General features: G+C 41.4%; 1 protein-coding gene across 1 annotated transcript in view; it reads left to right on the top strand.

The window, feature by feature from the left end:
* LOC126087233 (zinc finger protein 789-like) overlaps positions 1 to 5981 on the top strand; it is a 51338-nt gene extending 45357 nt beyond the window's left edge. Inside the window, exon 4 of the mRNA XM_049904510.1 lies at positions 1 to 5981. Within this exon, the coding sequence (XP_049760467.1) occupies positions 1 to 86 (86 nt within the window). The 3' untranslated portion in view covers positions 87 to 5981.
* Positions 5982 to 11858: the final 5877 nt, after the last annotated feature.

Here is an 11858-nt window from a genome sequence, read left to right as displayed (position 1 = left end):
TCTCCTTTGTAGTCTGTGTGCTAGTGTGGCAAGTGCTCCCACCTCCATTTTGGAGAGAAGTTCTACCATGCTCTTTTCTGGAGTGAAGCTCCTACAGACACTACAGGTAGTGGTCTCCTGAGTCTATCTCTGGATACTCTATCATCTCTGGAGCTTCCCGTGGTGGCGCATCTCCTTCAGGGTCACCTCACGTTTGCATGCAAGGTCAGTAAACTAGGGATGAGGAACATCACTATGGGGAACAGTTAAAACCAGATGGAAATTGTTGGAAAGGAAGCTTGCGGTGCAATGGGTTTCTCTTATATGTATGGCCTTTCTGGCCTTGGGTTTGTAATTCTCCCAAAATGATTGATAAGGCCACAGACTTTCAAGTAATTCATTTGTTACTGTCCACATAAGTGGCTTGTAGGGGTGGTCAGTTTACTAGCCGAATGGTCACTTTACAGAAGCAGATCTCCAGGTCTTTACTCCTGTAGAACCACTGGTGGGTGTGAACTGCTAACTATGGTTAGCAGCTGAGCACTTAACCGTGGTTGAAATGGCAAATGTTTTATTTTACCAGTATAAACAGTTTAAAAAAATACACAAAAATTGGGGGAGTAAAAAGCTCTTAAAATCAATAATAACTTTTTTAAAAACCATGAAATTGAAAAGCAGACAAAGGATATGAACAGAAAACTCATGGAAGATAGTACAAATGGTATTAAAAAAAAAAAAAAAAACCTTGGGAAAAACTCAACCTCACTAGTGACGACACTAGGGATGCTATTTGTATTCGATTTCTAGGACTGCTGTAACAAAGTATTACAAAGTGGGTGCCTTAAAACAACATAACTTTAATGTCTCACAGTTCTAGGGCCCAGAAATCTGAAATAAATTTGTCATCAGGGCCATGGTCTCTCTGAAGGCTCTAGGGGAAGATCCTTCTTTGCCTCTTTGTATCTTCTGGTTATCCTGGCGGTCCTTGGCATTCCTTGCCTTGTAGATGCATCATTCCAGTCTCTGCCTCTGTCTTCACATGGCTGTCTTCCACTCTGTTTGTGTCTCCTCTCACTTTTTTAAGGATGTCATGATTCATATTGGATTAGGAGACACTCTGATCCAGTATGACATCACCTTAATTTTACTGATAACATTTTAAAAAACCCTATTTCCAAACAAGTTCACATTCACAGGTGCAGGGATTAGGATTTGAACATATCTTTCTGGGGGACATAATTCAACCCTCAGCTCCATTTGTCAGCTATAAGACTGGCAAAGGTGAATGGAGTGATAATGTGAGCGTTGATGAGAGAGTAGGGAATCGGGTCTCTGACACTCCCATTAGGGGAAGTGTATAGGGTACGACCTTTCTGGAGCAGGGGAACCCTAGTTTGAACTTTTCATACCTGCTCTGACCAGCCTGACGGCTTCCAAGAGCCTGGCCTGCTTTGGCTCAGCAGACCTTTCCCAGGGCTGTGGGCAGACATCCCATGTCTGGCTGACCCTTCCTGCTCCCTGTACCGAACTGACCAAAGAGAACCACCTGCACCCTGAGTATAAAGACCAGGTGGCCTTCGCCTGGTAGCCAGTATCTGTGAGGTCCTCTTGCTATAGGCTGTGGGCCTCAGGCCAGGCCCAGGCCAATAGGGGCGACCTCAGAAGGGCCAATGAGGTCCAACTTCTTCCAAGAAATAACCTGATTCTCTTCCTCAGGGTTTCTGTAAAGTTACACACCCATGTTTATGAAAATGTAGTTTCCAGACTTTTTCTTCCCCTCTTCACAAACCCCCCCAAGGAGAAAGATGTGGCAGTCTGCTTCCATAAAGATTGCATCCTTGGAAACCCTATGGGGCAGTTCTACTCTGTCCTGTAGGGTAGCTATGAGTCAGAATTGACTTGATGGCAGTAGGTTCACAAACCCCAAGGTTAATCTAAATTCACAACCCAGTGCAGAAGCCTATGGGCTATAAAAGGCCAGAGCCTACATCAAGTTCATAGTTGTATCTCTCAATAAATGAGGAACGAATGATTGAGGTCCTGAGCTCTCTGGCCACCCTGTTTATATCCCAGTATTGTTTTCTTGTCATTATGTAGCAGTTCAGAACATGGAACTTGTGACCAAACTGCTTGGGTTAGAATCACACCTTCTACTGACCTTGAGCCAGTTACTTAATCTCTCTGTGCCTTGGTTTCCTCAGCTGTAAAAGGGGGAACAATAGTAGGGTATGTAATTCCAATTCTATTTTTTTTATTGTAATAAAATATATATAACAAAAAGTTTTCAATTTTAACCATTATTAAGTATACAAATCAATGACATTAATTACTTTCACTGTGTTGTGCAACCATCACCACTATCCATTTCCAAAAGTTTTTCATTGCCCCAAACAGAAATTCAGTACCCCTTAAGCAATGACTTCCCATTTGCCCTCCTCCCAGCCCCTGGTAACCACTAATAACTTTGATCTCTATGAATTTGCCTATTCTAGATATTTCATATAAGTGGGATCATACAATATTTGTCCTTCAGTATCTGACTTATTTCATTCAGTATAATGTTTACAAAGTTCATTCCTGTCACAGTATCTATCGGAACTTTTTTCTTTAGGGATGAATGATCTCCATCGTATGGATACACCATGTTTGGTTTATCCATTCGACACTCAAGTTGTTTCTACCTTGAGCTATTGTGAATAGTATTGCAGTGAACACTGACATACAAGTATCTGTATGAGTCCCGACTTTCAAGTCTTTTGAGTATATACCTAGGAGTGGAATTGTTGGATCATATGGTAATTTTATGTTTAAATTTTTGAGGAACTACCAAACTATTTGCCCAGAAGCTGCGCTATTTTACATTCCCACTAACAATGCACAAGGGTTCCAGTTTCTCCACATCTTCATCAACACTTATTTTCTGTTTTTGTGATAATAACCATCCTAGTGGTGATTGGAAACCCTGGTGGCGTAGTAGTTAAGTGCTACAGCTGCTAACAAAAAAGGCTGGCAGTTTGAATCCACCAGGCACACCTTGGAAACTCTATGGGGCAGTTCTACTTTGCCCTATAGGGTCACTATGAGTCGGAATCAACTTGACGGCAGCAGGTTTGGTTTTGGTTTAGTGGGTGATTGGAATGTAAAAGTTGGAGACAAAAAAGGATCAGTATTTGGAAAATATAGCCTTGGTGATAGAAATGATGTGGGAGATTACATGTAGAATTTTGTAAGACCAACAACAGCTTCATTGCAAATACCTTTATTCAGCAACATAAATGGCGACTATACAAATAGACCTCATCAGATGGAATACACAGGAATCAAGTCGACTACATCTGTGGAAAGAGATGATGGAGAAGCTCAATACCATCAGTCAGAACAAGGCCAGCAGCCAGGTTCAGAATAGACCATCAATTGCTCATATGCAATTTTGAGTTGAAGCTGAAGAAAATTAGCGCAAGTCCACGAGAGCCAAAATACAACCTTGGGTATATCCCACCTGAGTTTAGAGGCCATCTCAGGAACAGATTTGACACATTGAACACTAAGGACAGAAGACCAGATGACTTGTGGGATGACATCAAGGACATCATACATGAAGAAAGCAAAAGGGCATTAAAAAGACAGGAAAGAAAGAAAAGATCAAAACGGATGTCAGAAGAGACTCTGAAACTTGCTCTTGAACATACAGTAGCTAAAGTGAAAGGAAGAAATGATGAAGTTAAAGAGCTGAGTAGAAAATTTCAAAGGGCAGCTCAAGAAGACAAAGTAGTTAGAAAGCTGAAACAATTGAAAAAATTCAAGCCTTGAGTTGTAATATTGAAGGATTCTACAGTGATAGTATTGAACGACTCAGGAAGCATCAAAAGAAAATGGAAGGAATACACAGAGTCACTGTACCAAAAAGAATTGGTTGACATTTCAGGAGGTAACATTACAAGTCTCCAGAAATTGATGAAATACCAATTAAGATGTTTCAACGAATGGATCCAGCATTGGAGGTGCTCAGTCATCTTTACCAAGAAATTTGGAAGACAACTACCTGGCCAACTGACTGAAGGAGATCCATATTTGTGCCCATTCCAAAGAAAGGTGACCCAACAGAATGCAGAAATTATCGAACAATATCATACACAAGTAAAATTTTGCAGAAGATAATTCAAAAATGGTTGCAGCAGTGTATCAACAGGGAACTGCCAGAAATTCAAGCTGGATTCAGAAGAGAATGTGAAACAAGGGATATCATTGCTGATGTCAGATGGATCATGGCTGAAAGCAGAGAATACCAGAAAGATGTTTACCTTTGTTTTATTGACTATGCAAAGGCATTTGACTGTGTGAATCATAACAAATTATGGATAACATTGTGAAGAATGGTAATTCTGGAATACTTAATTGTGCTCATGAGGAACCTGTACATAGACCAAGAGGCAGTCATTCAAACAGAACAAGGGGCTGCTGCATGGTTTAAAGTCAGTAAAGGTAAGTATCAAGGTTGTATGCTTTCACCATACTTATTCAGTCTATATGCTGAGCAGATAATCCAAGAAGCTGGACTATATGAAGAAGAACGGGGCATCAGGATTGGAGGAAGACTCATTAACAACCTGCGATATGCAGATGACACAAATTTGCTTGCTGAAAGTGAAGAGGACTTGAAGCACTTACTGATAAAGACCAAAGAATAAAGCCTTCGGTATGGGTATGGATTGCACCTCAACATAAAGAAAACAAAAATCCTCACAACTGGCCCAATAAGCAACATCATGATAAACAGAAAAAATATTGAAGTTGTCAGGAATTTCATTTTACTTGGATCCACAATCAACACCTATGGAAGCAGCAGTCAAGAAATCAAATGACATACTCCATTGAGCGAATCTGCTGCAAAGATCTCTTTAAAGTGTTAAAAAGCAAAGATGTTACTTTGAGGACCAAGGTACGCCTGACCCAGGTCACGGTATTTTCAATCGCCTCGTAATGCATGCAAAAGCTGGACAATGAATAAGAAGACTGAAGAACAATTGATGCCTTTGAATTATGGTGTTATTGAAGAATATTGAATATACCACAGACTGCCAGAAGAACAAACAAATCTGCCTTGGAAGAAGTACAGCCAGATTGCTCCTCAGAAGCAAGAATGGCGAGACTCCATCTCATGTAATTTGGACAGTTATCAGGAGGGATCAATCCCTGGAGAAGGACATCATGCTTGGTAGAGGGTTAGTGAAAGAGAGGAAGGCCCTCAACGAAATGGATTGACACAGTGGCTGCAATAATGGGCTCAAGCATAACAATTGTGATGATGGTGCAGGGCCAGGCAACGTTTGGTTCCGTTATACATAAGGTCGCTATGAGTTGGAGCCGCCTCTGCGGCAATGAAGACATTCACCAGGAGTTTGATCCTAGATAGAAAGCTACCTAAAATGCATGATTTTAGGCTCCCTGAAGAGACTTGTAACTAATAATTACCATCTCATTGGGTCGCCATGAGTCGGAATCGACTCGACGGCACTGGGTTTGGTTTTTGGCTTTTCATCTGTCTACAGATGCTGAAATTCTGAACCTCACTTTCGCGGTATGTTGAGTGTTGATAGTAACTCTTGTCCTGCCTGTAGAAACAGCTTTGTAAACGGCAAAAGACGTGGAAAACCGTAACACACAATATCAAGATAAGAGATTATTAAGGATGAGAAACGCTTTGGCTAAAGGGAACCCCGCAAAAATAATTCCCCTGTTTCCACATGAATGCAGGGATGTCAACCCGGACTCTACCCAGCCCCAGGACAACCTGTTCCACACCACGCCCACCTTTCAGGCCTAACTGCCGAGGTCACACTTCCTTGCCCTACCGCATTCTGATAGGCCTGTAGGACTGACGCTAGAAAGAGACACGCAGCTGCATTGGCTAGCCAACTTGACCTGCGCGGGGCTTTCTGGGAGGTGTAGTCCTCGGACCCTCTGACTCCTGCGACTCGCAGGTGTGAAGTAGATTTGGACCCTGGTAATTTTTTTTTTTTTTAACTGACTGAGGCAAGTGGTGAAGTAAGAGTTAAGGAGGTGGGAGTGTTTGTAGAGAGCGGGTACGGGGAGTGGCGAGGGTTGCTGAAAAACCGAAGGCTCGAAAATTAAAGCTAGGTAACTATTACGGGCTAGCAGAAGGGCATGGACGTACTTCGAATAGCGTATTACTAAATTTGGATGGAGAGCGTTGGTGGGAGTGGGAGCGGTGGAGACGCAAGTTCCACAGCCAATCAGACAGTGGCAACTGTTGCCTCAGCAACCCATTCCAGCCGCCTGAGGCCAGCCACCCTAACTCCAAATAAAGAGGAGGAACTCAGGCTGTTTAAATGGCATTGTTTTCTTTCTCAATTTGATTTTCCGCTCTAGTGACACATAACGTGTTGCTTCAGTGGACCAGGGAATGACACCGTTACGGGAGATAGGCTGGGGATCCCGGTCTCTCGCCCCACCTCCCCGATGATTGGAGCTTATCCCGCTCCGGGGCGAAACCGTGTAGGCACCTCCCTCTAGCTGCGAGACCGCGTCCTCCGGGAGCCCTAGAAAGGACCCGGAAGTGCTCTCGGGGGTGGGACTTATGGCTCAACCCAGTTGGCTTGGGAAGGATTGGGTTTGCTTACTTCCGGCGAGGAAGTGTTGGGACGCGTCGGCGTTGGTTTTCAGTCTGTAACAGGCACATCTTAGCCTCGGCTACGTGGAGCCTGGGCTTCCAGGACAGTTCCCCAGGACTGGGCTGAGGGGAAGGGGGTTTGTGTCCGGACCCGGGTTCCAAGGAGTCCAGGTCCAATGTAGACACCCGTTGGCCTGTCGGGCTCTTGTGGGTTGAAGGACAGGGCCAGTTTTGAGCGTTGTAATGTTTCTGATCCCTGTTCTGACTTCTTTGACTTACTGTAGAGAGAAGGAGCAGATGCGTCTGGACTAGTTAGTAAGTCTTGTTCTGTTACTTATCTGAAATTTAACCGTTCTTCGCCTCTTAAAGGTGTGCTTTACGTTGGGTCTAGTGTAGGATTTTTGGCTCTCCTTTAAAATTTCCTAAATGTTGGAAATAGACTCTATTAGTAATCATTTTGTGGGTGGATTGATGGCTGCCTTATAGTCCATATTTTAAGTAAATTACTCTGTTCGGTGTCTGTGACCATTTTGTCATCTCGCTTTGCTAATAATGATTTTCAATGTGTCAGTAGGTTGCACACTACTGAAGGTGCCCTTTAGAAGATCTTAAACAGCTCAAAAAGAATTTGATTGTTCTGAGTGGGAATGATAATGACAGAATCCCGGGAAGTTATAGACTTAGACCCTCCAGCTCAGACTTCACAGGAGCAGGAAGACCTTCTAATAGTGAAGGTGGAAGAAGAAGACTGCACCTGGATGCAGGAGTACAATCCGCCAACATTTGAGACTTTTTACCAGCGCTTCAAGCACTTCCAATACCATGAGGCATCAGGGCCCCGGGAGGCACTCAGCCAACTCCGGGTGCTCTGCTGTGAGTGGCTGAGACCAGAGCTGCACACCAAAGAGCAGATCCTGGAGCTGCTGGTGCTGGAACAATTCCTGACCATCTTGCCTGAAGAGTTCCAGACCTGGGTGAGAGACCAGCACCCCGAAAGCGGGGAAGAGGCTGTGACTGTGGTAGAAAATATACAGAGAGAACTTGAGGAACGCAGGCAGCAGGTGAGTGGAAGAGGATGTAAGTGAGCAGTGAGGCAAGAGGACAGAGTTAAGGGGCCGCTGAGCAGGGATGAGGTCTTTAGCCCTCTGGTGCTTCATTCATATTCCTTTGTTCTCCTGGGATTAGGTACACTGGAGAATTCCTGCCATTCCAGGAAAGAGAAGCGATGTCTGGTGTGTTAACCTGGAGAAGACAACCTGCGATTTTATTTGTTTGTGTTTAAAATTACTGCATTTAGTTTTTGAATGCCATGGTACAAAATTCAAAAAGTTCATAAGGGTCTAATGAAAAGTAAGTTTCCCTCCCACCTCCAATGCCCCAGCTGCCTAGTTCTGCTCACCAGAGGCAACCACTATTACATGGATGTTTATATCTTGTAGTTATATCCTTACAGAGATATACTATATTTTATATAAGTGTACATGTGTATGACATGCTTTAAAAACAAACATGTTTTTAAGCCACTGTATACTTCTACCTGTTGCTTTTTCTTATATCTTCATTTGTTCCATGTCAATGCAAATACAGCTGCCTCACTTTTTGAAAGGACATTACATTCCATTGTAGAGATGTGCCATGATTATTTAATGCCTGTTGAACACCTACTTAGGTTGTTCCTATAGATTGTTTCAAAATGTTTACTATAACAAACTTCGCTGTAGTGAATATCCTTTACATTCATAAGTAATTGTAGAATGAATTCTTAGAAGTTAAATTGTTGGCTCAGAGGCCATAAGTATTTGTAATTTTGATAGCTGTCAACAGATTGCCTTCCAGAGAGGTTAAACCAGAAGTTATGCCCATTTACATTCCCACCAGCACTGTATAAGAGGAATTTTTGGACTCAGCCTGACAACACAGTATGTTACCAAACTTTCTGACTATTGCCAATATGAAAGATGAAATATTCCATTTTTGTGCACCTTTAATTTGCATTTCTCTTATGCGTGAGTTTTAAGAGCTATTTGTATACCCTTTTTGTGAATAATCTGTTTATATTTTTTACCTTTAGAAAAGATAAGCTCTATGTCTGTCATATAAGTGGCAAATATTATTTTTCCAGTTTTTTGCTTTTTTTTTTTTTAAGGAGATTATTATTTTGCAAGTTTTTTAAAAAAATGTAATAAATTAAAATCGTTTATGGCTTCTGAGTTTTGTGCCATACTTAGAAAGGCCTTCGCCACTACAATGTTGTGAAAAATTTTTCTCATCATTTCTTTTCTTTTTTTTAACACTTTTAAATGACTGATCCATTTGGCATTTGTTTTGGTGTATAGTGTTTGGGATGATTACAACTTTATTTTTTTCCTGATGTCTGTGCAGTTAGTTGCCCAAGCAGCGTTTATAATGTAATTCTTTTTTTCCTGAGTAAATGTCATCTACCAAATTTCTGCGTGCGTTTGGGTCCATTTCTAAACTTTCTGTTCCATTTTGTTTATCTTACTGTCTGTTCATGTATTTGTGTTTTAATTATTTGAGCTCTGTAAAATGTTGGTACCTGGTACCCTACTCTTCTCCCCTCCAAGTTTTTTTCAGTATTGTAGTTTTTTCTTTATGAACTTTAGAGTGAATTACTTTCCCCCACCCCAAAAATCCTGTTGATATTTTTTTGGGATTACATGAAATCATGTATTAATTTGGGATTGGTATCATTATATTTTTGAGCCATCTTGTCCATATTCATTGTATGCCTTTCCATTTGCTCGTGTGTTTCCTTGTGTGTCCCTCTGAAGGATTTTCAAGTTTTATTCATATAAAACCAAAACCAAACCCGTTGCTGTCGAGTCATAGTGACCCTATAGGACAGAGTAGAGCTGCCCCATGGAGTTTCCAAGGAGTGCCTGGTAGATTTGAACTGCCAACCTTTTGGTTAGCAGCCATAGCAGTTAACTGCTAAACCACCGGGGTTCTTGTTTTTTTCTTACATCTGTTCCTGAGCACTTTAAGTTATTGTTGATGTTGTAAATAGGGTTTTTCTTCCAATTAATACTCTTTTTTGTTTTTAATATTTGGGGACTGTTTTATATATATGAATTTTTTACTCAGCCATGTTAATGAATTATCTGAAGGTTTGAGGTAGTTAGGGCACAGCTGATGCAACTCTTCAGAGAAGTCCTGAGGGCACGAGGCTCCTCTGGTGCCCTGTTTCACTTTCCTTAGTACTTGACTTTGGTCTTCAATGTCAAAAGATGGCTGGTGTACTTCCAGAGAGCTAGTTAGTGGGTAATAAGTAAGTTAACCCATAGTATGGACCATATACATATACAATGCCTGATCCACCAAAACCAGAAGGAAAGAAACCCAGTCCACATTGAGCATCTGGCTGGTGGAAGGATCTCTGGGTTTTGCTCTCAAGTCCCTTTTTTTTTCCTTTTTCGTAGACTTCCTGCAGATTTATACCAAATCCCATGACAGGACTTTTGAAAGCCTTGGAACAGCCTTATCCTGTTTCAGCTTTTAAAATTCAAAATGGCTTTGGTTTAATCCAAGCAGTTTACTGAGCTGTATTTTAGTCAATGGCTTGGAGACCCTTGATTTTTTTTATGTACAAGATCTTTTTTTCCTCTGACTCCATTTCTGTTTAGATACTTCACCAGTTTACTAATCAAAAATTCTATCAAAACCTTAAAAAATAGATTCCAACTGCAAACACAATCAGATTTGTTGTTGTATAGAGACAAGCAAAAGTGGTAAGTTAATGGAGGGACTAAAATTAGTTGAATTACTCTACAGAGGTCTCATGTTTACATGCACTATGTTTTACTTTTTTTTTTTTTTGATAAAATTGATTCTGAAGTTTAAAATCTTAAAAAGAAAATTAAAAAGGAGGAAAAACTGCTGAAAGTCTTTTAAAGGTGTTTCTTATGTTCATTATTACCTGACCCTCTACCTTCCTCTTCCTGCGAGGCTCACACTGTACTAAATTCTAATTTTTTTGTTCTAATAAGAAGGGAACAAAAATCATGGGATCATAGGACTACAAGAGTTCAAAGCTAGTTAGAGAATTTCTCTTATTCTTTAGAACCATTGTGTTGTGTTTTAAGGTACTAGTCTCGTTCGTACCCTCTGGGTAAAGGATACTTCGCCATTCTGGAATAACCTCAGGCTCTTAATCTGATACAGCTTGCTCCCTGGTGCAGAGGAGGTTGCTACTGACCTCCAGCCAGACCCCACAGCTGTACTGAGTGATTGCCTTGAAGAGGGGAATGTTTGGACCTTTGTGTTGGTTCAGCCAGGATAAGAATTAAAGGCTCATGGTGACATCCAATTTATTCTTTTTTTAAAACATAATTTGGGACAGTTGTGGACAAACTTTTCCTGGCTGCTTTACAAAAACAAATATGCAAAAGCATAGTTTAAAACAAAAGGGATTTTTAAATAGAGGATTTACAACTGTCTCCCAGCAGTTCTTGTCTCTGGCAAATCTTCAGAAGCGTTATCCTTAACTCCTTTGGTTTCTTTGTCCTAGTCTCCATAGACTTAAAGTGCTTCTTGGCTTCTTTGATGCCCAAGTGCCCTTTGACATACCTGGAATTACCGTAACACTTCCAACTCTTTTCTGTGAGTGGCTCTGCTACGACAAATAAACTTCCATACGGGGTGATATTTGTCACATATATTTTACAGCTGCCTCTTAGAAACTCCAGTACCACATCTTAGTAGTACTAAGAGGGTTAAAATTTAAAGAGCTTTGAAACATAAGTGGATGGAGGGAGGGAGCTGACAACCCTGTTTCAATACAGGATGGTATTACCTGCCAGCATACCTAGAATAGGCAGCATAGTACCTTCCAGAATAGGCAGATTCTAGAGGGTAGTTGTGGCAGAGTAATTGTGTCTACCCTAGAATTGAGCAAGTGCCAGGAACAGAAAGATGGAGAACTCTAATACTGTGAACATGATCTAACTTATGTTTGGGTGGTGGTCTGACCTACCTTGACCTGGTCAGGTAAGGTACTGGGTGTAACTTTTTGAGTCTCATAACTACCTTTCCAAACTAATCTCTAATCTTTTTCCCCACTCCACTAAACTTTACCTGTACTGTCCTTCTCAGGGTTCCTTGATCACACCAGACTTGCTACCTGAGGGTCTTTGATTGTGTTATTCCCTCTGCCTGCGACACTTCTTCCTACTCTTCTGGCTGGCTGCTGCTTTTAGGTGTTTACTTAAGTGACACTTCCTCAGAAAAG

The sequence above is a fragment of the Elephas maximus genome, chromosome 12, assembly GCF_024166365.1.
Source record: "Elephas maximus indicus isolate mEleMax1 chromosome 12, mEleMax1 primary haplotype, whole genome shotgun sequence".
In the NCBI taxonomy this organism is placed as follows: Eukaryota; Metazoa; Chordata; class Mammalia; order Proboscidea; family Elephantidae; genus Elephas; species Elephas maximus.
This window is presented reverse-complemented; position numbering and strand designations above follow the sequence as displayed.